Source organism: Sminthopsis crassicaudata, chromosome 6 (genome assembly GCF_048593235.1).
Source record: "Sminthopsis crassicaudata isolate SCR6 chromosome 6, ASM4859323v1, whole genome shotgun sequence".
Taxonomy (NCBI): Eukaryota; Metazoa; Chordata; class Mammalia; order Dasyuromorphia; family Dasyuridae; genus Sminthopsis; species Sminthopsis crassicaudata.
Window position 1 is genome coordinate 103,742,099 of NC_133622.1, and position 27,719 is coordinate 103,769,817.

Sequence of the window (27,719 nt, forward strand, 5' to 3'; positions counted from 1 at the left end):
CATCTAATCCCTTAATATCAGTTAGATTTTACAAAGGCATATCTGCTTCAAAGCTCTAGCAAAAACAACCGTGTAGACGTTTCCCCCTGAGATCCTGAGGGCATGCTCTTTGTACCACCTTGGTTTTGGGGGGAAATTGGCTCAACTTAGTTCAATTCCCATAGACATTGTCACACCAAGTTCAGGTCCAAACATGGGATCAGTAACAAATGGGTCCTCTTCTCCTCTACCACTGGAATTTTGTGGAGATGCTGCCCCAGGCATTCTACACATGCAATCAGACCCCTTGTTACCCAAGTACTTAGGTATACACAGAGTCATTTGGGAAGGTGAACGGGCTCCAGCACAGAGGATAAAAGGAATGGCTTCCCATAGGAGATGCTAGATGAGCATCTAGGGAGGAAGGGATCTAGAGGAGGGGTTCACACCACTATGCAAAGTTATAAAGGTGGCGATGACTTGAATAAGATCACAGAGGCAGTAAATTAGTGGAGATTGAATCTAAATTGAGGCCATCTGTTTCCACTTTCTAATTCAGGCTTCCTACTGAATCATCCTCTGTGAGTAAAATTAATGATAATAATGCATATTTAGGAAGTACTTGGAAGTTCACTGAGTTTTTTTCTCCAGAATGGGAGCAGTATACATAGAGACAACGTAATTTTTCCTTTATATGAGGAAATTGAAAGAAAAGACTTGTAGGGTCACAGCTAATAACTGTTACATGCAGGATTCAAACTCAGATTTCTTGAGTCAGTCTAAGTCCAATATTCTTTTAATTACAAAGAATTTAGATAGTGCAGGGGATAGATAGCATGCTAAATGCGGAGTCGCAAAGACCTGAGTTCAAATTTGATTTCAGATACTTCATAGCTATGTGACCCTGAGTAAAGCTCTTCCTTGCCTTCTATTTGTCTTAATTTCTTCATTTTTAAAATGAGAATAATGATATCTATCTCACGATTGTTGTGAAGTTGTATAGAGCAATGTAAAAGCTGGTGATCATTATTATTCTATTTATTTCAGCTATTTATTATTTTATAGAAAATAGTAACTTTAAATCTTAGAAGGCAATGACCTATTCACTTTCATGCTTTTTAAAGTTCTAATAATGTATTACAGAATAAAATTCAGCTGTTTTCATTTTATTGTTATTAAAACTATAAATGGAAGCAAAAGGGAGTTACTTTATTCAAAAGGGAGGGAAAAGAAAAGAGAGTAAATGAGGATTTCGATTGAATTAGTCGCATTATCCTTTTTTGCACTGGTATCCACAAAATGTTTTTAAACACACACACATTATTGAGGGATCTATTTTAAAAAATTATTCCAAATAAGAAGCCATAAATGGATTTCAGTCTTCACCAAGAGGGAGAAGGGAGTAGTATCCAAATTAATATGATCAGATCCCTTAAAGTACTGAAAATATCCTTTAAAGAGAGAAAAGGGATTACATAAACTAGCAAAATAAGGCAGTTTGTGTAAAGGAAAGAATCCTAGGCTAGAAATCAAAAGATTTGATTTTTTTATTTCACTTAACTCCCTAGGCGTCTTGGTGGTATTCAGGAAGTCATTTTTCTCTCACTGGGCTTCAGTTTTCCTTCTGAAAAATGAAGAAATTGAAATTAGTGATCTTAAAGGTTCCTTCAGGTTTATGGAAATATGAGAAACAATTATCATTCTTTTTTGGCTACTGATTTTCAGCCTACCGTAAAGAGCAAACATGATTTTAAATATCTACCATTTTCACTTTACTATCCTTCTATCCACTGTTAGATTTATAAGGTATTCAAGCTGAATCTCTTGGTTTTTGTCCTGAGTTGTGCTGTTTTTCTGCCCCTGAGACCAAAGTGTTTCTTCTATCTGTGTTCACCACAAGAAGCTTCAGAAAATTACAAGAGCCCATCATGCCTTAGAACTTTTCTTTATTGCCATATGAGAAGGGCACTGAACCAGGAGGCATAAGACCCACATTAAAGTCTGGTCCCTATCACTATCAGCTATATGACCTTGAGGAAATCATTTAATATCACTGGCTCCAGATTTCCCTTGTGCAAAATGAAGGGGCTTGGCTAAATGCTCTCCAAGGGATTAATAATAGCATCTACCTCTCAGAAATTGTTGTGAGGATAAAATGAGATCATACTGGTAAAGTGTTTTATGAATGTTAAAGTGCAATATAAATGCTTATTATTGTTATTATTCCTGTTCTAAACCTCCAACACCAGAAACACAAGTTGGCGTATCCCCTGGTTAACCAAGCTTTGGGGTTTGTATTAACAAATGCCATGTACGTTTGACTCTGTTGATAAAATGTTAAAAAATTCAATTAGCTTTTTTAGTCCCTAGTGAAAATAAGATTGTCTATGATCCAAAATAGTTATTTTCATGTTTTGGCCTAATAAATTGCCTTCCTACGAAAACAAGTTTGTGCCATGCTAATTATACTTAACCTTGGATTGTAATTGCATCATGACAAAGTTAAGGAGACTTGTTTAAGAGGTTAGATGTGTAGTCAGAAGGTGGGCCCTTTTCCATAGCATCAGAAGCTAATTAAATTCTTTACATCATTGATTGCATTTGTAATAGCCATTGACTTGCAGTTTTCAAGATTTCCTTGGCTTCAAGTACTGACACTTTATTTAAAATAATCAACAGTTTGTTTGTAATGGGATGGTTATCTTACTCAGAGAAACCATTAAGTAGATTTAGGAGGTGTTAAGCTTCTGATAGAACACTCTGAACTTTTCCCGAGAGAATATACATCGCAATTTGATTTTCAGATTTGTGACAAGCTTGTTATATGATTATAATTATACATTCCTCTCCTGCACTGAAGGATATGGTCAGGAATTGAGGTGTTTCTTGTAATTTTTAAAAAATGATTGTGTTTCCCTTCTATTAAATGCTAGTTTTCTGGGGCTGGGGAAAGGAATAACAGAAAAAAAATGTAGAATTAAGAGTCTATAGGACACTGTTTGCCTCATATCACTACCTGTAAGATGGAGTAATATCTACTTCCCAGAGTAAGAGAGGATCAAATAAAATAGTTATCAAACAATTAGCTCAGTGACTGGCACATAGTAGGTGCTATATAAACATTGATGATGATGTTTATCTTTAGGTGTGAATATCAAGGAAATGTATATTGTGAATGGATATTTTAAGGATTCCAATCCTTATCATGGGATTTTATCTGGAATATTCAATTTCAAATAATTATAAATAAATCTAGATAACAAGAAAAGGTCCTTGCAGCTGTGATGTTTATTTTAAGATTCTTATTCTGTTTTGTATATATTCATTATAATCTGATGAATGATATTATTTAGAAATGGAAGGGACCATCAAGGCCACTTAGATATACCCCTTCATATTATACAGGGGAAAAGTGAGGCCCAGAAAGTTTGTAACATCCAAAGTTATAAATGTGATTTTTAAAAGAGAGAGAGAGAGAGACTAAGCCATAACTTTTAACTTTACTTCTAACATTCTTTCCATTGTACCATTTTGCATTGTTGTTGTATTCAGTTGTGTTTGACTCTTCTTGACATATTTAGGGTTTTCTTGGCAAGAGTGGTTGGTCATTTCCTTCTCCAACAGTGAAGAAACTGAGGCAAACAGGTTTAAGTGACTTATCCAGGGTCACATAATTAATGTGTCTAAAGCCTTTTGGAACTGGATGAGTCTTCTGCCATTTGCATTACGAAGAGATAAAACATTAGTTAAGGTCTTAACTGTGTGCTAGATATTGTGCTGAGTGCTGGAGATAAAAGCAAGCAAATTGGGGGAAATGGTAGATGTAGGAGAAAAAAGATCAGCCAGGGGGATTGGCAAAAAAGAGAAAAAGAAGTGTAGATAATTATGTTGCGAGACTTTGCGGAAGTATTGGGGATACAAAAACAAAATCCAAACAGCTTTTGCTTTTCAGGAGGTTATATTCTACCTGACACAGAGGATACAATGACATACATAAATAAACAAACAATTCCCATGGAGACAACATCTCCATATTTATACAAAATTAATACCAAATTTTTTTTTTCTTCAGCTTTTGGAGGATGGGGAGAGAAAGCACTAGAATTAGTGCAGGTTTCCTGTAGAAAGTAGGATTTTAATTAGGATTTAAAGGAAACCAAGAAGTACAGTAGTCAGAGCAAAGGGAGGAAAGCGAGAAGGGGACGATTCAACAAGATTTTGCAAATTATTGGATTTGTAAGGTAAGAAGTTGAGAATAATGCTAAGGTTACAAAGCTGTGAGGCTGAAATGATGGCAGTGCTCTCAGAAGTAGGAAATTTCAGAAGAGGGGTAGATTTGGGATGATTTTATGTCTCGGTTCCGTTATGGGCATGTTAAATTTGAAATGTTTGTGGGTCAGCTAGTTTGAAATATCCAGTAGAATATTTGTGAGACGTTACTAAAGCTCAGAAGAGAGAATGAGACTTGATAGCTACTATTTGTTCTCTAAGGAAGTGCTGAATCAACTAACTTTTGTGCTAACAAAATAGGTCAGGAAGTTTTAAGAGCAACAAAATACAAAGATCTTGTTTCTGAAGTCATATCTTTATCCCGTGTGTTACAAGTATATTTGTAGATAATTTCTGAGGTCCGTGTTGCTTTATGAAATTCTTTATTACCAATAAAGAAAGCTACATGCAAGGTCTTGTAAATCCCCTAGCAGATGCCTAGTGGTTCATCAATTTGCACTTAAAAGGAAAACTAATCTCTCCGGTATTGATTCCACAAAATTGTCTACAATTACTTCTGAGGACAGCTAGATAGTGCCGGGTAGAATATTGGATTTGAAATCAGAAAGACTTCCTGAGTTCAAATGTGACCTCAGACACTTAGCAATGTGATCCTGGGCAAGTCATTTCACTCTGTTTGCCTCTGTTGCCTCATCTGCCAAATGAGCCAGAGAAGGACATGGCAAACCTCTCCAGTTTCTTTGCCAAGAAAATCCCAAATGGGGTCACAGAGAACCAGACACAATGGAATTGATTAAACAGGAGCAGTACAATTACTTACAAACAAAACCTATTTTAATGCTGCCGAATCTGACACAATATCTGATCTTAGTATCCCAGCCACTTTGGCAGCATAGTGATTTTTTTAAATGCAAAAAATAGAACACGCAGGATTACAACAGACAGAGGTTATATTGAAGCACAGTTGTCAAAATATTTTTAAAAGTTCCCAGGCCCTCATTTAAGAACCTGTGATGTAATGGATGTCTGTATTGCTTCCTTCTTCTGGTCATTTAAATTTCACCTTATCCCCCAAATAAACCCCTTTTAATTTATAAATTTCTCATCACTTGAAATGCTCCATAGTTTTTCACATCTTTTCTGTTATACTACTCATTGAAATGCCATTTATAATCTTCCAACAAATAGTGATCATTTGCCTGACACTTATCCAGGAAGAGGTTCATACTACCTCATAATCTTCTACTTGCCACAGCAGAGTATGATCATTTTCATGTTAGATGCTGACAACTTAAAACAGCATCCCAGTGAAGTAATTTAGCATTTACACTGCCAAGCCTAGTGGGTTAAGGCACATAATCTAATCCTGATTTACAACTGTAAGGATTTAGCCCTACCCACTTTAAGACACAGCCTCTTCCTGTGGGTATTGGGCTTGAGAATGGGATTTGGTTTAAAACATATTTTTTTAACCTAGATACTAAACTCACTTTTAACTGCAGGAGAGAATGGAAAGTGGGGAAGGTTACAGGGAGTAATAATGAAGCCTAAAGGCTTTCCTTTATGAGAGGCAAGCATGTACTACTGTGTCAGAAGGATTGTTTCATTTGGGAGCAGCATTCCTTATGTAGTTAGCTAGTTCTTTGTTCCTCTTGAGATATTTTATTAACAAACTGCTAAAATCTTACAAGCATCCGGTGCTGCAAGGGAATCCTGTATCTGGTAGAAACAAATGAGCACATTGTACATCTTGGGAAGTAGGTATAAAAGAGGGCACAAAAAGATAAATCCTTTATAAGAGATTTCAGACTTTGGGCAGGAGAAAAGAGCAGAACTCAAACACGTTGTAGTTTTATACAATTAGTAAAAATAAAGTCGGACACTCACTATGATCAAGGAGGTTATCTTTTAAAAGACAGCGCAAAAGTTCTACCTTTTGCCATTCCTTTTTAAAAATTGGTGCTTAATGTAACAATGTGCCAGGCTCTACTGGTGGAAACAGAATTAATTAACACTGGGATTACATTCTTATGAATAAAGTGATATAAAAGATATCAAAGAAGACATATGTGGCTAGAAAATGAAGGGGATTGTTTATGTAGAAAAACAGCAAGGAATTACTTGAATAAGACAAAGGCTCCAATGGTGTCCACCATTGAAGTGTTTTGGCTCACAGAGCTTCTGGTGGTAAATTATAGCCTGGAATAGACAAAAAGACATCAGTGAGTTATGGTCTACACAGGTGGAAGGAGTAGCCATACCTATAAGACAATGAATCCATCAAGTATTGTAAGTATGTCTAAGCAGTTTTTGAAAATTAACATTGGAATCATCTCATTACATATAGTCAACTAAAAAAATATTTGAGTAGTTCAGTGACTTGTGGTTCTATGTCTGTGTGTATTTTTTCCACCAATACAGATAATAATTCCTCTGTGCCTTAGCTAAAAAGCTTTGAAGATTGATGTAAGGACAGGATGATCACCCTGAAGGCCAGTCTAGTAATGGGAGTTTCCAGTCTTATAGACATATAGCCTATTAATTGACTCATACTCAAAGGCTTTCCAGCTTGCTAGAAGACCCACAGAATTTATGATTCTCTCACTAGCATCACTTTTGAGACCCATGATAGACCAAGTGTATAGTGTTCAATTGCATTGCTCCCCAATTAAAACTCTCAATTATTAATACCTGTTTTGTCAAATTGTACAATAAGATAAAAACACAACCTCTTGTCCTAAGTAATCTGACCACTGTATCTTCCTATTGAAGATTAATTTTCTTAATAGGAATTCTTGGAAATGATTAGAAGTCATCTTACCAACAAAAAATCCTTATTCTGTGTTCACCTTTGTAAGGTAGATAATTTTAGTTTAGGATATTTTCCTTTACTATACCATTACATTTTTTTCTTTCCTTTCTTGACTTTGATGCATAGGGTTTATATGATTATGACCGAGTTTCCCTTATGCATGATCTGTCTCTTCCCAGCTGATTGTCATGTTGTTTTATTGACCCAGAAACTCTGAACTTTGACAGTCCCATTCTTTTGCTGTGTGAAATGGTAGCTCTTGAGTTCAATTTTCATTTTGCTTTCTGGTTCAGTACTTCTGAACAATATTTTTAAAAATTTCTTAAATTATGACGTTCAGATGTTTTGTTTAATTGTGTTTTGTGAGGTGAAAAATTCTTAAATTATCCCTGTTCTGTTTTCTGGGTCAGTCGTTTTTGAGCGGTATCTCATGTGGTTTTTTGACTTTGCTCTAATTTTTTGATTATATAATTGGATTGTTAGTTTCATTTCTTGAATTTCTGCCAAATTATCTACTTCTTTGCTAACATTTTCTCACTTCTGAACTGAGCTGTTTATTTTCCTAAGTTTTTCTTTTCTCAGTTTCATTTTTATTGACATCTTTTGTTTTTATACCACTCTAACATCTAAATATTATTCCTCTCTACCTTAGTCCAGCTGGCATATGTATGTGTGTATGTATATATGCTTTTTATAATTAAAACCCTCAGTCTAATTTTTATGCTTTTTGTTCATGGTGTTGTGGTCATTGTGTATGTTATCTTGATTCTGCTTATTTTACTATATATTGTTTATTTTGAGTTTTTTCATCAAGAATTCTAATTTCACCCTCTATTACCCCGGTTTTTAAAATTAGGCATTCCAAATACTTTCAGGGATTTTGTGGACAGTCTATTTATAGATTTAGAGCTAGAAGCCACCCTATTAGTCATCTAGTCTAGCCCTTTCCTTGTTAGAAATAGGGAAATTGAAATGCAGTGATGTTAAGTAGACTTACCCAAGATCCCTTGGGTAAATGACCAAGCCAAGATTAAAAACCATACTAAATCAAAATTTTCTGCCTGGAAATGGATATGATAAATATTTTGCCAGGCACTGTGATAAACGCTGGAGAAAAACAAGAAAAAACAGTCTTCCCTCAAAGAGCTTACATTCTAATTGGAAAAGACAGTACACAAAAGGAAACAGTAGTGGGGGTGGCAGTATGATACCCAGCTGGAGACATAATGTTGGAGTCAACCAAGGAGAATAGCTGGTGGTAATTAAATAGATGTCTGGAGTTTTGAGTTCTCTATAAAGGAGGAGTCTTTTTGCTCTTCTCTAGCCCTCTTCTAATCAGAGGGGCAGAAGCAACTGAGGGCACTGATGAGGCGTGAGGACCTAAACAGAAGCAATCTCTATGATGATGAGTTTCCTGGTGATGAATTTAAGCTGGAGGGGAGGTGCATGGTGCTGCTGCTGGAGTGAGACCCAAGCAGAGCAGCTGGTGGCAAATTAGTTCTTTCCACTGCATCACACAATCTTTCTATATGCCCATATGCAATCAGCCCATGCCCTTTGCTGGTTCCCTGCCAGTCTTAATTCCTGAATGTTTAGAAAAAACCTAATCCCATGGGCCCTCAGTACTTAGTAGTTCTTTCCCTAATGTTCACATTCTTCCCACTCCCTTGAGATTCAGCTTGTGGTTAAAATACAGAGTATTCTTTTCTAGAGCTTTATCTTAGGATTGTCTTAACACATGGTGTCAAAGTCAAATAGAAACACAAGGATCCCTGTGGGCCACATATTGCTTTTAGTTTTAAAATGTGATTATATGTGCTTTATTGAATTTTTATTTAGTTTGCAAAATATTTTCCAATTCATCACCTCCATCTTAACTTAGGACTCTTTATGTATTGGGAGTTTCCCTTTGCTTATTTATTTTCTTACTCTTTACTGTTTTCCCCTTCTTGGTTAAATGTGTGAGGCCGATGATTTTGCCCAGCCCAGCCTCATTTAGTCCAATTCACTTGCTAGTCAAGATATCACCTTCCTGATGCCTTCTTTGAGAAGAAAGAATGAACAGCACAACAGTAATGAACTTCTATGGATTGGATCACTCAGGTCAAATTGCTTCTAGGCTGCAATCTGCACTTATGCAGGTCGGCCTCAACCATAACTCCTCACCAGCCTCTCTTGATTATGCATCTGTAAACTCAGCTTCACAGATCCCTCAGCACAGAGACTCTGTAAGGCAGCAAGTAGATGCATTGGAGCAGTGGCTGCCTTTGGCTCTCTCAGTCTTCAGCTCAGGTCTAGAATGAGTAGAATTGAACAGAGCCTTCTAGTCTAAGTCCTCTGCCGTCTCCCTCTGCTGTAACTACTGGGGTTTTAACACAGCTTTAAAGGATTGCTTCTGATAGTCGTAACAAGAGTTAAATAAAAGGGATTCATTCATCAGGAGACTGCCACAAAAAAATCCTGTTTTGAACAAATGAAACCAAGTTTCAAAGTAATTTTTTAATAACCACAAAAATGCTAATAGTTTAAATTATCAGCATCAACCACCAGGCATTCTGTTTGAGGAGCTATGCTGAGAGGTTCCAAACAGAGGGGAGTAAACCAAAATTCCTTTCAGATGGAGTTTAACAAAAAAAAAAAAAAAAAAAAGAAAGAAAGAATGAGGGTGGGGTTTTGTAAGCTTCTTCAATCACCCTTCTGATAAAAATAATTTCTTTGGGGAAAACTAGTCTGATCATATCTGATTGTGTCCAATGGAAAGATCCCTTTTCTGATTTGTTCTTTTCATGTAATTTTGATTTAATAAGTTACATAGCATTATAATAGTAAGTATTTTAGGCATAATTACTTCTTTAATAGAGTTCTTGGGTATACTCAGAAAGAGAAGCATTCCTCTCTAATAGAGTTTCATTAGAGGCAACTAGAGTACTGAACCTGAAAGCAGGAATTCTTACGTTCAAATTTTACTACACCAATGTATGATCCTAAAGCAAGTCTGCCTTACTTTCCTCATCTGTAAAATGGGAATACTACTTCCCCAGGATTGTTAAGATAAAATCAGATATTATTTAAAGTGCTTTGTAAGCCTTAAAGGTTAACCTTAAAATGCTAACTTTTGTCATCATCATTAGTTATAGAATGCTTTTTATTAAAAAAAAAATCTGCACCTCTGCTTCCCACCAGTTAAATTAAAGAATATATTGAATAAGTTATTTTTGTGATGTTCCTTCTCTTCTAAAAGTAGTTATATTTATAAAATTATTATTTTTTGAGATACAAGTTCCAAAACCAGATTTTGAAAATCACCGATTTAATAAGAGGAAAATTTAAACAGTTCTGAGAAAAATGATTATGTGCATGAAGAACTTATTAGGGTCTGTACAAGCCTTCCATGAGCATGTACCTCCTTCCTGTGCTAATTAACAATTACAACGGTGATAATATCAGGTTTATGAGATTCATTCCTCCCATAAGAGCCAAATAGATGGATCTATAATTCATTAGTCATTCTATTGACCAAGGGAGTACAAAGTTTGGAACTTTTGGAAAAGTTGCCTAAAGTGTCATGTCCAACTGATGATAGGTAGTATCATCTTTGATAATTGATTAGCATGAAAAACTTATGTTTCTGGACCAGATGTGTCAAATTCAAGTAGAAATGGGGGTCAATGAAATTTACATAAAGATTGCTGCAAGCCACATATTGGCTAAGAAAATCACATATTTATTTGTTTGTTTATTATTAATACATCAACATGTTAAAATCATATAAGAGCCTGGTTTGGGCAGCAGTTAGTGGTGAGAATCACGTGTTTCAAACCTCTCCCCAAGACCCTCCTTTCTAATTGTCCAGATACCTACTAGATTGTTTTGTTATAGTTATTCTTCTTTCCATTTACATTGTAATGGTCATTCTGGGTTTTCTTGGTTTTGCTTACTTCACTTTGTACTAGTTCATGTAAAAATACCCCTATATGTCTATATTTATCAATAAAATTTCATTACATTTGTGTGCCACAATTTAGCTATTCTGCAATAGATAGATATTTTGTTTCAAAATAGTTCTTTGTCCTCTCCCACCTCCCCTCAAACAAACAAACAAACAACAACGAAAAACAACTCTTAAAAACTTTGTATATGGAGCTTTTGTTATTCTCAATGAGTTCTCCGGGCTGTATGTCTAACAGTGGAATTTCGTGTATGGACATTTTAGCCATTTTAGTTGTGTGATTTAAGCTACTTCTCAGTATGGTTGTGCTAATTCATGATATCACCAACAATACATTAATATTTGCGCCTGTACTTTGACATCCTTTTCGGCATTAACTATTGCCTTCTTTTGTCATCTTTGCCACTTTGCTAGTTGTGAGGTAAAAACCTAAAATTGTTTTGCTTTGCATTTGTTATTAATGATCTGGAGATTTTTTTCATATGGTTGGTAAAGGTTGCAATTCTTTGGAGAACTGTTTTTCTTTTTGTTGCTTGTTATGTTGGACTCTTTATGACCTCACTTGGGGTTTTCTTGGCAAAAACACTGGAGTGGTTTGCCATTGTCTTCTCCAGTTCATTTTACAGATAAGGAAACTGAGGCAAACAGGGTTAAGTGGTTTGCCCAGTGTCACACATTTAGAAGTTTGAGGCCAGATCTGATTCCATACCTGGTTTTCTATCCACTGCCCCACCTCACTGCTGCTTAGAACTATTTTAATTCAGTTCTTCAGTCACTTAGTTATGTCCAGCTTTTTCCGATGTTAGATGCCTCTTAAGAGTTTCTATTCTACTTGTGGTTTCAGCTTGTAGTTCTTGTTCAGTTGTATCCAGTTCTTTGTGACCTCATTTGGGGTTTTCTTGGTAAAGATACTGAAGTGGTTTGCCATTTCCCTCTCCAGTTCATTTAACAGATAGGAAATAAAGGCAAGCAGAGTTAACTGATTTGCTCAGGAGCTTACTTACGTAGCTAGTAAATATATAAGGCTGGATCTGGATTCATCTTCCTTACTCCAAGCCTGGAACACTATCCACTGAAGTTCCACCAAGCTGCCCTACATGCTAATCATACATCTTGCTATATTACAGATTTGACCTAAAATTAATGATTATACTCAGTATTCCACATAAATTTTATGAAATAAAAAAATTTATAATAATTTACATTTAATGTAAATTTAATTATGAAAGGGATTAATATTGTTTTAAATCATATTTTTATTGTTTTTACACTAAGGAGTATTAAGATTATTTTCCCCTCTTTTTCATATTGTTGCAGTGCTTACCATGTTTAGCTTTTTAGGGCTTAAGACCATTAAGAATATTTTAAAAATTTTTATCCTGTTCCAAAACTTTAAGCATTCTTTAATAAAATATAATAATTGAAAACCATGCTTCATATTCACAAAGTACTTTACTGATAACTCCATAAGGTAAGTAATATATGTATTATTACATATATTTTTAAAATATGAGGAAACTGAAGGTCAAAAAGATTATCTTGTGGTCATTTAACTAGCAAGCGTAAGAACTCCCAAATTATCCTTTCAAGTTAGAATGATGAGAAACATTAGGCCCAATGGCAAGGCGCAGCAGCTACAACAGAGACAGCAAATAAGAAAATTTACATGAAGCCACATGGATTTAAAACAGATAATATTCTATCCTCATAAGCCATAGGGAAAAGAGTGTCACCTAAATAAATGAGATATTTACAACTGGGTATAGACAGAGAGCACCTATTATGGAGTCAGTAGATGTGGGGGTGGCAGTCAGGGAAGTTATAGGGCAGCTTGAAACGTATTCTGGCCATAAAGAACTGTTGATTGACAAATGGATCTTTTCAGTCCACAGCATTAGTAATGTAATCTGCAAATACTTAGGGAGGTATTAACCAGTAGTCAATGGAATTACCCTCTCTTCATACATTATACAAATTAGTTTATGTGATTAACTGACTACGCCTTAATTACAAGCAAATAATGGTTACTAATTTTAAAAAAGAAAACAAACCTTGTTTGGGTTTCACAAGTAGTTTTGAATTTCACTAATCTTTCATTTCATATCAAGGAATTGTCAGTCAATGCTTGAATTACATGCTATAAAGAAAACTAGGTTGCTTAAAGTAACTTTTAGCTTGAGTAAAATAGATAATTATTCATGAATTTTCATTCATTTGCTGTGTGTTCTTTGGTGTTAGAGTTACAAATGTACATGGTAGCATCTCTACATGACATATGCATGCACAAGTGTATATTTGCTAGCAGTTTGCCTTCTTCCAAATGTGTTGTGGCCACATTCTCTTTTTCCTAGGTTTAAAAATGTGGAATTCTCAGTGGGATTGATGTCTCCAACTCTAGTCTTTGACTTCCTTTTGTCAGTTCTGCTCATGAATCTCCTGTAGGTTGGGGGGAAGAAGGGATATCTAATCTGTTTGCTCTTCTGATCTTAGTCTACAACCTTTTTCATCCTGGAAATTGCCCATTTCTGGATATTTTTTTCCTTCTTTGGCCAGGCTGAACAATCCAAGGAAGAACAGAAGCAAGATTTGAATGCTGAGAAACTAATGAGGAAGGTCTCCAAGGATGTGTGTCGACTTCGGGAGCAGAGCCAGAAAATACCCCTCCAGGTGCAATCATTCAGGTAGTGCATCTTTGTATCTTCAATCCTGTTGTTGTTTTCATTTTTTTTTTTTCATTTAATTTTTTTAATTTGTTTTTTTTTTTTCAGTACTTAACTCCAGAGTAATTTACTGGTTGAGTTTTCTAGGAATCTATTTTAGGTTGATACTATTTATGATGTTTAGGATTAGCATCTGAACCATCTTTCCTGCCCTTGGTTAAAATAGGTCACTTTAGCAAATGCAATAACCAACGAGGGAAAAAACCTACACCAATAATAGTCATGGTTCTGCTAAAAAGTTGTTAATTCCTTAATCTGTATCTTTAAGTCTTATTGCAATGATGACATGTCATTAGGAAATCTTGATTCTGAGGATCAGAAAGTACAGAAATTCTTACTTTTATGGTAAAGGGGGAGAGGGGACTTCTTAGATGAAGACAAAGCCATGCTTCCAGTGGTGTGATCTCTTTCGAAGTTAACAGGCATTATCTTGTCTAAAAGAACAAAAGGCTCAGGTGTTCCAGACATAATCTCCAAATCTCCCAAATATTCCCAGATTCTGTTGTGATTCAGGCCACCATCCCACATTCTTTATTCTTCTTTGCACCAGTACTTGAAGTGAGTCACAGTGAAAGGATCACTTGATAAATTGCATAGTTTCTTTATCAAGTAATCTTAAAAACATTTTTCATTTTTACCACCCTTTTAAGTCTCATTGGTATTTAAAAACTATCATATAGTTGCTATGACCATCATGAAATAGCACATTTCCCCAAAATAATTGATTTTGTTATTGTTGAGCCATTTTTTACTGAAGTATTTTATTTTCAAAACTTATGCAAGGATTATTTTTCACCATTGACACTTGTAAAACTTTGTGTTCCAATTTCTCCCCCTTCCCACCCCCATGTGGTAAAAAAATATATGTAAATCCAATATAGACATATGTATTTATATAATTAGCTTGCTGCACAAGAAGATATTGAGTCATTTTTAATAGTATCTGACTCTTTGTGACCCCATTTGGGGTTTTCTTGGCAAAGACACTGGAGTGTAGTTGACAGAAAGTATAAAAACATTTTATGATCTACCCACAATATATATTCAATGGCTTTTGCCACAGAAAGGGCCATAAAAATAAAGGTAGAATTTTGAAGAAATACTTTCAAGAACAGGCATCAGATACCACCATGGCAGAAGCTACTTGAGTGAACAGCTGAGGACCCACAGAAGGCTCTCAGGAGATTAGAGCAAAGTCTAATTTGATGTGCTCAGCAGAAAATTTTATTATCCTCTTATTCAGATGAAAGCAATTTTTTTAAAAGTACATAAAATAAAAGACTACTTAAAATTTTGAATTTCCTTAACTGTCCATTGAAAACAACAGTCAAGCAGGTAGGTAGAGCATTTAGTCAACTAACATTTAAATATCTATTATGTGCCAGGCTTTATACTAAACTCTAAAGGAAAAAAAAAAAGTCCCTGTTCCCAGGAGCCTACAGGCAAGGAAGACAAAATAAAAACAATTATATTCTGGCAGACCAGACAGAAAAGGCCTCTTATAGAAGATGAGATTTTAAGCTAAAAAGAAGAAGAAAAAGAACAAAATTTCAGAAATGAGGAAAACCTGAAATCAGGTTATGGATCAGGTTATATAAATCAATTGATGTATATACTGAACATGAGAAACAGCAAAGAGGATCATAGAATACATGGGGGTTCTTGAGATGGAAAAAGGCCTGGAAAGATAGGAGTGGGAAAGTTATAAAGGGCTTTGAACATCAAATAAAGGAATTTCTATTTCATCCTGGATGTAAATAGGTGGCTAGGGTTTATTGAGTAGAAGAAGTAGCATATAGGAAGATAATTTGGACAGCCAAGAAGAAGAAGGATAAGAGTGGGGAGAAACAAGTCAGGAGACTTATCTGAAGACTTATTTACTGTCGGCAAGTCATTAGATGATGAGGATCTGAGTCACAGAAGCATATATTGCAATGTTCTTGCAAAAGTACAATCGTATACAAGATCTGTAACTGATTGGAGAGAAAGGGAAGAGTCAAGAATGACTCTTATGCTGTATACCTAGGTGATAGGAAAGATGATACCTTAGATAATAAGAAGAAAATTCAGGGAACCTAGGCACAGTGAATAGAGCACCAACCCTGGAGTCAGGAAAACCAGAAGCACTAAATGTGTGACTTTGGGCAAGTCACTTAGCCCCATTTGCCTCAAAAAAAAAAAGAGAGAGAGAGAGAGAGAGAGAGAGAGAGAGAGAGAGAGAGAGAGAGAGAGAGAGAGAGAGAGAGAGAGAGAGAGAGAGATTTAGAGAGGATAGATAGAGTTTACTTTTGGCTATATTGAGTTTAAAATGTGTATGGGACATCTAATTGAAAATGTCCAATAGACAGTTGGAAATGCAAAATGGGAGGTCAAGAGAGAAATTTGAGTTATATGAATTAGATCTAGGAATCATTAGCATAGACACTATTTGTGAGAGTTGATGAGATCACCAAGTAACATAGTGTAGAGGGAGAAGAAAAGGGAACTAGGGACAGGGCCTTATGGGATATAAGTATAAAATTCTTAGTATACTCCAATAAAAGACAAAGGTAGAAGACTTCCAGTTTGAATCCAAAGGACAAATTGAACCAGTGGACAAAGGTCACCCTTATAAATACTTTCAGCACCTTCAGATAAGATACATTAAACATGAAGCTAGCAAGGAGAAAACTGTAGTTATGTATGTCAAGAGATTCCCTGGCATACTAAACTATTCAAAGCAATTTATGCCCATGCAAAGTCATTCTTAATATATATATTTGGAATTATTCCTTATGTCATACTTACATACATTTTTGTATATATATCATATATACGTATATACATTATATACATATGTGTACAGTTTTGGACCAATTTGTAGGCTATCTAAAAAATATTTACAATATTACAGTTGAATACAATTACAATTGAAGCACAAATCTTCTTTCCCTCAGACAACTATGGACATTATTTACCAAGCAGATAAAAAAGCTTACATTAGGTACATGCTGTTGGGTCTGTCAAATGCTACTTACATGGTTTACTTCTGGATAAAGCCTATAAAATGGCTGGGATCTGAAGGTAGAATCAAAAGGCCCTTCTTGGGCCACATTATCATATACTCAGCCAACAATATTCTGGCAAAGAATTATTGAAGAAATGACTGGATCATGCAGATTTGTTTATAGAAAAAAGCAAGATTCGGATAATTCAAGACCCAGTCATCAGTACCAGAAATTACATGTTATCTTTAAGGGGCCTGGATTTTATAATTAATGTAGATTATGCAAGAAAATAGTAGTAGAAACTCTAACATGTTGCTACAGACTAAAAATTTAGCACTTACAAAATATCCTTCCTGACATGGTGGCAAGCAGAAGCTTGCTTGCTTTCACAAATAGAGCAAATCCTTATTACAAATACAGATCTTGAAAAATCTTTGAGAATTTAGCAGATAAACTTTAATGGATTGGGATCTTTATACTTAGAACTATTGTCTACAATCACTCTGACGTAATACTAATCTGTAAACATTTAAGTATAATGCTTTAAATAGAAGTTGCTATGCTAGATACTACTCAACAGTTTCAAAGCTATATGTAATCAAAATAGCTTTCAAAATATGGTGCCTTAGTAATCAGTAAGCATTTATTAAGTATCAAATAAAATATATAATAATGTAATTACATTATTATTACTGCTAATATAACAGATTTATTTTAAAAAAAACTTTAACTTTATGAAACTCTTTTCACAACAGAACTGTGATGTAGTTAATTGCAGGCATCCCTATTTTGTCAATAAGAAAACAAATTGATTTATCTAAGACCTCACCATTAGGATCATCCAAACTGGGCAAGTTAATGCAGATTTCTTCACATTCTGGACTGAGGACTGTTCCTTCTTTTCCGTGCCATCTTTCATTTCTTGTATCCTATTCAATTCCATCCCAACTCAGAAGCCTGCATATATAAGAGACATTCAAGCATTTGTTTTGATGCTCTGGGCTGTGGAAATTTCATAGAAAATGGGATACTGTGCCAATCTTTGATAAAGTCTGCAATATTTTCTCTTGTTCTATCCTTTTGATCTTTGGAACATTCTTTCTTTTTTCTTCCTTTGATCAAGTTTATTGATAGTCACCATAGTTACCTTATCATTACATTGAGCCTTATGGCAGCATGGCATTGGTCTTAAGAAAGTATCTTGATACCAACTGCCCTTGTAAAATGCCATTGAGAAATTCTGGTATACTTTTTTGAGTGTATTCTTTTCTCAATTCTTACCCCAATGCCTGATGATTATGTAGAGATAATCCTGGCTTTTCAGAGAATTACCAAAACAAAAGTTCTAGAAAGATCTGTTGAACTAGAAAGACACTCACAGGCAGAAATTGAGGGGGAAGAGAGGGTGGAAAAGAGGGGAGACAGAAAGAGACAAAGACAGAAACAGAGAGACAGCGACAGAGAGAGAGAAACAGAGAGACAGAGACAGACAGAGAGAGAGAAACACAGACACTCAAGAATAGACAGACAGAGACAGAGAGAATGAGAGACACAGACTGTTCTTTCCTGAGAGGCGAAGTACACAGAAGCTTATTACTGGAATGTTAGCTGCTGCAGGGGATCCATTTCTTTCCTCCATAACTTTATTATAGACTAATCCCTATTGGTTTAGCACAGTAATCTTTAACCTCCTTTGTACCATGGATCCCTTTGAGGGCCTAGTGATGGCCGGATGCATAGAAAAAATTTAAAATATTTTTAAATACATAAAATACAAACACACAGGATGATAGAAGGAACCAATTGTATTGAAATACAGTTACTCATATGCTGAAAAACAACTTATTGGGCTCTCGATTAAGAATCCCTGGTACAGTAAAAATAACATTCACCAGTGACATCACAGATCCTTAAAATATTGAACCCTAACCCCAACTCTGCATCTTTTTAAACCTAAAAAGAAATACTAAAAATTTCTTTTAAATAAATGAGAAGCAAACAAAATTAATTAAATTTGGGGAGGAATTAAAAAATTTCTAAGAAGAAGTTTAAGGAGTTTGGTCTAAAGATATTCAATATCAGCCATCATTGTTCATCTTCATACTAACAATACAAATCTAAAATCTAATGAACTTTATAAGGGAATTGTGTGTGGAAGAGAACAAACATATAAGCTTTTTTAATAAGACAATAGAGCTCTTGTTGTAGATATTAAACATGCTATTTTCAGCAAGTCATTTAAGCCTGTTTATTCTTCACTTTTGATTCCAGGGAGAAGATGGCCTATTTTACCAGAGCAAAGATTAGCATCCCACCTTTGCCAGCCGATGATGTGTAAATTATATATTTTGAATTATTCTCCCCCCTGCTCACTCAGAGACAGGTGAAAGGGGTGAACTTTTTTCTTTTTTTTTGTAACCAGTTCTTCCAGATCTTTTATTTTTCATCAGACTATAAATGTGCTTATTTGTAAAATACCATGAATTTAATTGAACGTTTAAAAAAAAAAAAAAGGAAAAAAAATTGAATGTCCAAAATGGAATACTTCTGGTACACAGATATTGTACAGTTTAGTGTGCACCGCATGTGGGCTTTTATTTTGTAAAGATGGAGTAAATACAAGTACCTAGTGTGTACCCTGTTGAACTGCACTGTTGAGAAATACTGTATTCAAAAGATTTCTCTCTTCCCCTCTTTTCATGTGAGTAGACTGTGAAGATGGCAACTGTGCCATGCAATATTTTTATACAAGAAGAGTGTAACTCTTTAAATTTTAATTCAACATGCATCTAATAAGCTTCTTTCCAGGGCTGTAAGGCCATCCCAAATAGGTGCTGGGTCAATTTCTATTACTTATCTTAGAACATTTTGTTTCCTTAAAAGGTTCCCTCTTTGGGGGGGCCTTTTGTCTAAGTAAAATGGTTAACAGTTTAGTACTGAATGCAGGAATAAATATAACTCTGTGAATGTACAGTACTTTTGGCTGCACTAAAGATCTTGTAACTTGTTATTTCATCAAAAAGAGAAAGATACTTAAAGAGGATAGTAAATAACTAAAATTCAGGAAAACAAAACCACCCAATGGGCAGCTGCTTCTTAAAACTTGAGGGTGAATTTACACAAGTGCTCCCAGCCTAGCACTTATTTCGAGGTGTAATCACCTTTAGAGATACTAGTAATGTTCTGCCACAAGCATCATAGTATTACTGCCTAGAAGAATGAGGCATGATTTCATTTATGATGCCATCAAAATTAGTGAGGCAGAGAAAAATTACCAAACAAATTTTGAGAGAAAACCAGTGACCAAGCACCAGGATATTTTTCTTTTTGAGATCTAAATTATGACTCAAAAGAAAAGCACTATATGCAGAATTCAAACCAGTGCTTCATGGACCAGAATGTTTGAAAGTCTGAAGGGTTTTCTAAAAAAACAATTGGCAGAAATTCACCCCAACTAGTTGTATTTCTTTCTGTAAAAGTAGTTTGCTTTTAAACTAGATCCAGATAAACAGGTATCCAGAAATAGAGTTGTTGGGTATTCACCACAGTAGAACCTTTAACTTGTTACTTAAACCAGTTCCTTTTTAAAAGAAGCAAGTTTTTAATATAGCCATTTCAGGGTCAATATTGTAAATGACAGAGCTTTAAAAGAAAAATGCTGTATGCAATTGTAAAATAAATTAATATCAGCCTCTTTATCATCTACTCTCTTAATTCTGATGAAACAATATTTCAATAACCTTAGTATGAGAGGAACCTAAATCAGTTTTATCTGGGATTTAAAATCACATTCAAGAAAAAGAAATCACATTCAGGGTGGTTTTGAACCAGTGCTTTTATTCTTAAGCTAGAATCCTTACACAAACAAGTAATTTATCTTGAAAAGAACCTTTTTTTTCCTTTTTTTGTCATCAAAACATCAAGGCCAGCAAATTCTGTGCCTACAATTTCTGTACAAAAAACCACTTAGCCATGTTTTTGAGCTGTTGATGTACCAGTGCATTCAAAGCAAAATGATGCGAATTATTATTTTAAAAAGACATAACTGGATTGCTTTGAATAAGTGAGTAAACCAAGATTTTTCAAGGTTGCCCTCTTAATTTTGCCTTTTTAAGATGTATGAAAACCAACAAAAATAAATACCATTCATCCTTGTTAGGTCAAATGTGAACTGCAGAAGTTTTGAAGTTTATTTAATATGAGGTTAAATGAAGGTCGACTGTTTTCAACTTCTTAGTCTAATTCTGTAAAATGTGTCTAGAATGATGTGTAGTTGTGCTGTATGATTTTATTTTCTTTATTTATTTACAGTCTTATTTATGTTCTGTTTAATATAGTTCAGTTCTGGTCATTTAAAATATCTGACATGAAAGAGGCCATACTGGATCATTTTTAGCTTTATGAATCCTCCCATAATAGCTGTTAATTATATATAACTTTTTTAAAAATTTGGAGGAGTAGTAAAGAATAAAAACTATCTCAGGCTAATTGTTAATAGATATGGCCAAGATCAAGATTTTTTTTTTAAAAGATTTTTTAAAATTTACTCATTTTAAAAATGAAAAACAAACATTTTTAATGTGTCTCTTTTCCCTCACTTTGAAAATCAGCCATAGTGTTACATACATATCATATATATTTATGGGCAGCTTTTAACAATTTTGTTATTTTTGTACTAATCCAAATTATTCACAGTGAAAAAAAGTTAGTTAACTGATCAAAAATGGATAATTCATGAATTTTAATCTTATAAATATTTTTTACATAGAATTTACTCTTGAAAGAGTATAACCAACACAATATTTAGATCTATTTCAATTGTCAATATGTTATTGCAGTTTTGCATATCAGAATCTTAAGTATTACAGACACAAGAACAATATTATTATTAGCCAAATGAACAAAGTCTAGCCGAAATTTGTAAATTACAAATCAAGTAATTTTAAAAATCTTTTTTTTTTTTTTTTTTTTTTTTTTTGCTATTGCTTTATCTATACTGTATTAAATATCAAATGCTCAGGACTGAACTAAATATTTAATCAGGTTAAATTCTGAATGTGTTTTCTGTTCTAATTTGTCTTGTTTGTAAAAGTATGCAAATACATCACATAGATTAACTTTTGTCTCTGCACTTTCCATGTGTTTGTGATTGGGGAAAAAATACAATTTTTTAACAAAGATACTCATTGCCTGGTATTTTATTTGAGCATCGGATTATACAGATAAGATCTCCCTCTTTGGCTGGGGCAGAAGAGTTTGCATGAAATCTTTACATGGCAAATATGGATGTGCTTATTAAAAATTCCCCATGCCAGCAGTTTGTTTTTGCATGGTTCTTCATAGGTCAATATGAATTACTGATAAGGAACACAACATTTTTAAGCATGCTTTCATTCTGGGAGTCAGCAAAAGGCTTCAGAAAATGAGCTTTGTAATAAGGCTAATTTACAAACTGGCACAACCCATAGAGATGTATCCTGGTCAGAGAGTCCCATTACTGAGTGCTTGGGTGTTTTCTGTACAGTATTGTTCTGCAAATGCCACTGAGAGCTGTACCATAGTGAGTGGTGGGGTTGTGATAGAGACCCTTGAATGGGGACCGGTAGAAACATGTTTCACTTGATGAAACCTTGAGCATATTTTTCTTCAGTCTTTAATAATAGCTCCTCAATTTTTTACCTATCCTACAATAGTCCTTCTCTGTTCTCACTATGTTGGGAGGCGTTGATGAAAGCAACTGGCTCTTTTGTAAACATAAAAACATAGGCACTGAAGCCTTTAGTGGATTAAAAAAATTCATCAAACATCTCCCCTCCCCTCTTCTTTAAGCTTTTAAGAACAGAAAATGACTTTGAATGTGGGAAAAAAAAAATTGGCACTAATATAAAGAAAACATTTGTGCAATGGACCTTATACTGTGATTTCATTGTAACAGGTCATGTGAAAACACAAGGTGCTGCGATGATTAGCAAGTACATTTCAAGTGGGTATTGATGTATAACCCTTAAGTATAGACAAACGCTAATAGAATGGTTTATTTACCAGTTCAGTGCGATCACCAAAAGTATTAAAATTTAGAGGAACTCATCAAATGTAATGAGAATAGGTCACATCAATGGTCTTGATTAGTTTGGGTCTCAGGATGGAAGATGAAAATGATTTTTCAGTCTCAGAAGAAGATCGTAACTTAAAACCCTAATGGCCAAAGGAAGAATGCATTTTAGAAAATTAAAGAACATACTAGATTTTTGGCCATGGAGCAGATAATTGTACCCAATCCGGAGCTGAACAAGTATCTTGTATAGAAAAATTAATTTAAGAAAGATCGTTGCCTTTTTCTTAGATTTTCAGAGGGGTATTTTTCATCTCCAGATTTTGAATTGGATCTTGAAGTTCTGCCACTGTATAATGATCAAAAGATGAAGATATTTGAGTAAAACAGGCTGCACCATTAAGTAAAGAACCTCCAATAATGAGAAAAAATCCAGCAAACCAGCCAACAAAGAGAGCTACTCCAAACTCCCATCTGGGGACGATATCTGGAATAGTCTCATCCCAAAATTCCTGAACTGTGATGTGGGCAACCCAAGACACTGGGATAAGGGCTGTAATTCCTGAAAGCCACAGCAGAATTCCTCCCAGGATCATCAACCGTTTCTTGAGCTCTCCTTGCCCTTCTCCAATCCTTAAGCAATCCAGACCAAATCCTGATGTCAACAGGCCCAGAACTCCAAATCCATTTGATAGGAACATTAAAATCCTGGAGATCCTCAGTTCAGCAGGCAAAGCCAAGAATGAATCAAAATCCTTACACTGCATCCCTCCTTCGTCTTGAATAACACAAGTCTGCCAGAGTCCCATGGTCCAGTTCTCCATTTCATTTAGTTCTAAGTTGAGATTCTTCCATTGTGGCAAGTAAGTTGTGAGACAGGATAAAATCCATCCCAGCAAGGATAATGAAAGTCCAACTAATTGTGCCATAGTTCTAAAAACTAAAGCCATATTGTAATGTTGAATCCGGTGAGTGTTGGTACTGTATGAGCTAAATTCTGTCTGTGACACTTGGGTTATCACACGCAAAGCTCTGAAATATTTTTTTTTCTTTGTGTATATAGAAGGACGCTTGCCAGAATTACTATTGTTTGGTATCATGTTGAATAGGTTTCAGAAGGATAGGGAAATAATGCTGCAAACCTGTAATTCCAAGGTGTGGCCAAGGTCATGGTCATGTCCTATTGGCTCATTTTGCAGAAAGTAGTTTCTTATTCAAATAAATTGGTCACTTTATTTAGTGACTGTGGTTTTTTTCTCTCAAAAATCAAAAAAAAAAAAAATGAAAAGAGAAAAATTTTAAATGCTTATCAGACCCACCCTGATCCTCACTTAATATCACCCTGTGAGATTTAATCTTCAAATCTCGTGTTTCATTAGGCATCTTGTGGTGTTTTGTGTATCTACTTTAAAAGTAGAAATACATAAAATATTTCTTGAACAAATCAATCCTATCACTAATTTCCATGGTGTTTAAATTTCTCTTAATTGATTGAATATGACATTTCTTGTAATGAAAATAAATTAAATACAGTTTCTATTTGCCCTCCTTATGTGCTTGTCATATTTGTGCCTCTGTGCATGTGTTATTTTTTAATGTTTTCTTTGCATGTGTGAATGTTTTGTGTTGAAAAAATTTGCCTTTAAACCAAAGATCCATAAACTTATTCTTTAAAATATTTTGATAATTGTATTTCCTTATAGTCTCTTTTATCATCCTATGTTTTTATTTTCTGTATTTAAAAACATAGGCTTCACTAGTTTGCCTGGGGGACCCATGACAGACAAAAGGTAAACAACCCCTATTTTAAACAAAGAGTTTGTGAGATAGAGATTTAATATCTTTACAGATTCTTCATCACAATGTCAAAAGTCCCTATGGCTATTTGAGGTAAGTAATGAAGTTTTCCATTGAAATAAATGAACCACCAGAGGATTCTTTTTATGTTTAAATCACTAACTTTTTTTATGGAAGGGGTGAAACAGTGGCCTGACCAATGACTATAATAACAGAATATTAGTCCTAAGAGTCTTTGCTTTCATTTTTTAAAAAAGAAAGAAAAAGAAAAGTCAGGAATAGTGCCTGATAATTTATTGGCTACAAAACCCCTCTGTTGAGTGTTCAGGTAATATTGGATTGCTCAAGAGACTGAAGTAAGGATTGTGGAAGTAATACTGTAGCATCAGTCTTGGGTGTAATTATGCATTGGAGAATACTTTAATAATCTGGGTTGCTTTCCTAAAGAGAGAGAAGCTGATTAGTCTGCCAACAAAAAGTTTTCAAAGTTAAAACTTGCTGTCAAGTAAGGAACTGAATTGACTACTGCACAACCAAAAGAATACTCTTCATTTGTATTAGCAGACCAAAGCAAACTATTTCCCCACCTCTATGTAATAATCTCATTAGATATAATGATTTTCCTTAAACATAAGGTTTCCTCTCATCCTCCCAAGGGGGGGAAATGTTGCTTGGAAATCAACTTATCAAATGAGAAAAATCTGAGCTGCAGAGACTTTGTTAGGTAACAAAGAACCCTTTCATTTGGATAAAATTAAGTTCTTTTGCATCACATTTCCACAGTAAAACAAAACGTCTCTCCCCACCCCCCCTTTTTTCCAAAAAGTCCTACACTTTAGGGTCTGTGTTTCCAGCTTCCAGGTGTGGACATTGAGCTTGCATTTCTGCCACCGTGTAGTGGCCCGAAGGAGTTTCAGTTGAAAAGGCTGCACAGTTAAATAGAAACCCTCCAAGGAGAAGAGAAAATCCAGCAATCCAACCAACAAAGAGAGCTACTCCAAACTCCCATCTGGGGACAATATCTGGAATGGTTTCATCCCAAAATTCCTGAACTGTGATGTGGGCAACCCAAGACACCGGAATGAGAGCTGTAATTCCTGAAAGCCACAGCAGAATTCCTCCCAGGATCATCAGCCGTTTCTTGAGTTCTCCTTGCCCTTCTCCAATCCTCAAACAATCCAAACCAAACCCAGACGCCAGCAGGCCCAAAACTCCAAAGCCATTTGACAGAAACATTAAAATCCTGGAGATCTTCAGCTCAGTAGGCAAAGCCAAGAATGAATCAAAATCCTTACACTGCATCCCCACTTCCTCTTGGAAAACGCAAGTCTGCCAGAGTCCCATGGTCCAGTTCTCCATTTCATTTAGCTCTAAATTAAGAATCTTCCACTGCGGCAAGTAAGTTGTGAGACAGGACAAAATCCATCCCAACAAAGATAATGAAAGCCCAACTAATTGAATTACTCTCTTGAAGATTAAAACCATTGTCACAAATTTTTAAATTTCCAGTAATGTCTGTCTTGCTCCCCTATAAGAGCTGCTGACTTTTGTAGTTGATGGTTCTATGATAGTCTTGGTTCCTCGCTGCACCAAATATAAGCTTTTGCAATTAACCCTTTAGATCAGCTGAAATGACATTTTTGTTCTTCCTGAATATAAGGTTTCACGTAAAGGACGAAGGACTCTGTTTAAAACCATGAGTTGAGTTCTCTGATAAGGATTTGATCTGCTACCTTCCAATTTGCTTGGTAAAATTATATCCCCAATGCCTGATGATTACAAGTCTAAGGATGAACAAAGGAGGCTCTATGACCCCTCACCCTAAAATACAACAGAAATCTTTGTGCTTCAATATGGATTAATTAGATTTTAAGTGGTGATAAAAAAAAGCCAGCTCCTTCTGCAACAGGACTTCATTGTAATAGCTAAATTTGAGATTCGGGGATGTAAAACAAGGCCTTGTAAAGAAAGGTAGACTGTTTGCCTATAATCTTTATGCTTCTTTGACTTCTTCAACCTACACAACCCCCCTTCTCCTACCCTGTTCCCACCCCAAGTTCTTGAGTATCTCTGGCACTTGGGAGATGCTTGCCAGAAAGTGTTTGCTTTTTGCAGAGTGTTACCCTCATGGATTCTGCTGAAAGACAATGTCCGTAACATTCTTAGCTAGTTTTAAAAAGAAAGGATCATGGATACAATTATAAAAGTAAAAATGAGCAAAGGAACAAATGGCACCCATGAATCTCTCTTTCTACTCCCTTAAGGAAATCAACTGAGTTAGGTTGGGCCCATAGACAACTCTGCAAAATACCTTCTTACCCTGGTTTTCTTTTCTTTTCTTTTCTTTTTTTTAAATTTTATTTATAAATTTTTTTGACAGTACATATGCATGAGTAATTTTTTTTAATAACATTATCCCTTGTATTCATTTTTCCAAATTATTCCCTCCCTCTCTCTACTCCCTCCCCCGATGACAGGCAATCCCATACATTTTACATGTGTTACAATATGACCTAGATACAATATATGTGTGTAAATCCCATTTTCTTATTGCACATTAAGTATTAGATTCCGAAGGTATAAGTAACCTGTTCTTACCCTGATTTTCTTTTTCTTCTTCTTCTTCTTTTTTTTTTTGGGGGGGGGGTCTATAATCACTTTTATTTTGTTAATAATTATCGGTGGCCTATAGAATGCTTCAGGAATCAAGAGTCCCAGCCCTGAAACAATAACCAAAAGGAGCTGACCTCTTTGAAAATCTACTTGTTTTTTTAGGTAGGTCACACACTCCTTGGCAACATAATTTTCCTAAGCATGACCCTGTAAGGTTTTGTGGAGCAGGCAAACCAAAAGACCACAATCACCAAGCCAGTAGTAGCCTGGTGTAGAAGGTACTTTTGCATGTGTGGCTAAAAACTGCTTAAAAGCAGCTCCTCATGAACCTGAATGGAGCAAAGATTTCTTTAGACAGGATTCTTTGTTGGAGAAGTTTATACACAGAATCATTAACTTTTCTTTGAACAAGATAAACATCTAATTTCGGTTGTTGATACTGTCCAAGAATCATTTTCTATGAGGTCTTAAATATGAAGAGGTAGACTTAGTTTGCCTATTTAATGTATACAAACTTATATTCTATACATATATGTGTATAGATGTAAAATCATATGTACAGCACATTATAAAGCATCAA

General features: G+C 35.0%; 3 protein-coding genes across 4 annotated transcripts in view; 1 reads left to right on the forward strand and 2 right to left on the reverse strand.

The window, feature by feature from the left end:
• The window catches only part of WWC2 (WW and C2 domain containing 2), a 228,315-nt gene extending 209,113 nt beyond the window's left edge, over positions 1–19,202 (forward strand). For both annotated transcript variants that reach the window (XM_074275325.1, XM_074275326.1), the window contains exons 22-23: positions 13,524–13,651; positions 18,949–19,202. In XM_074275325.1, the coding sequence (XP_074131426.1) occupies positions 13,524–13,651; positions 18,949–19,015 (195 nt within the window). In that variant the 3' untranslated portion in view covers positions 19,016–19,202. The remainder of the gene's footprint in view (positions 1–13,523; positions 13,652–18,948) is intronic.
• A 3,695-nt stretch (positions 19,203–22,897) lies between these two features.
• On the reverse strand, positions 22,898–23,818 carry LOC141547032 (claudin-22-like). Its single transcript, XM_074275328.1, has one exon. The coding sequence runs from the start codon at positions 23,677–23,679 to the stop codon at positions 23,017–23,019; it is 663 nt and encodes a 220-aa protein (XP_074131429.1). The 5' UTR covers positions 23,680–23,818; the 3' UTR covers positions 22,898–23,016.
• A 1,536-nt stretch (positions 23,819–25,354) lies between these two features.
• Positions 25,355–26,011, reverse strand: LOC141547031 (putative claudin-24). The gene has a single exon (XM_074275327.1). It carries the CDS (start codon positions 26,009–26,011, stop codon positions 25,355–25,357), a length of 657 nt encoding a protein of 218 aa, XP_074131428.1.
• Between the last annotated feature and the right edge of the window lie 1,708 nt (positions 26,012–27,719).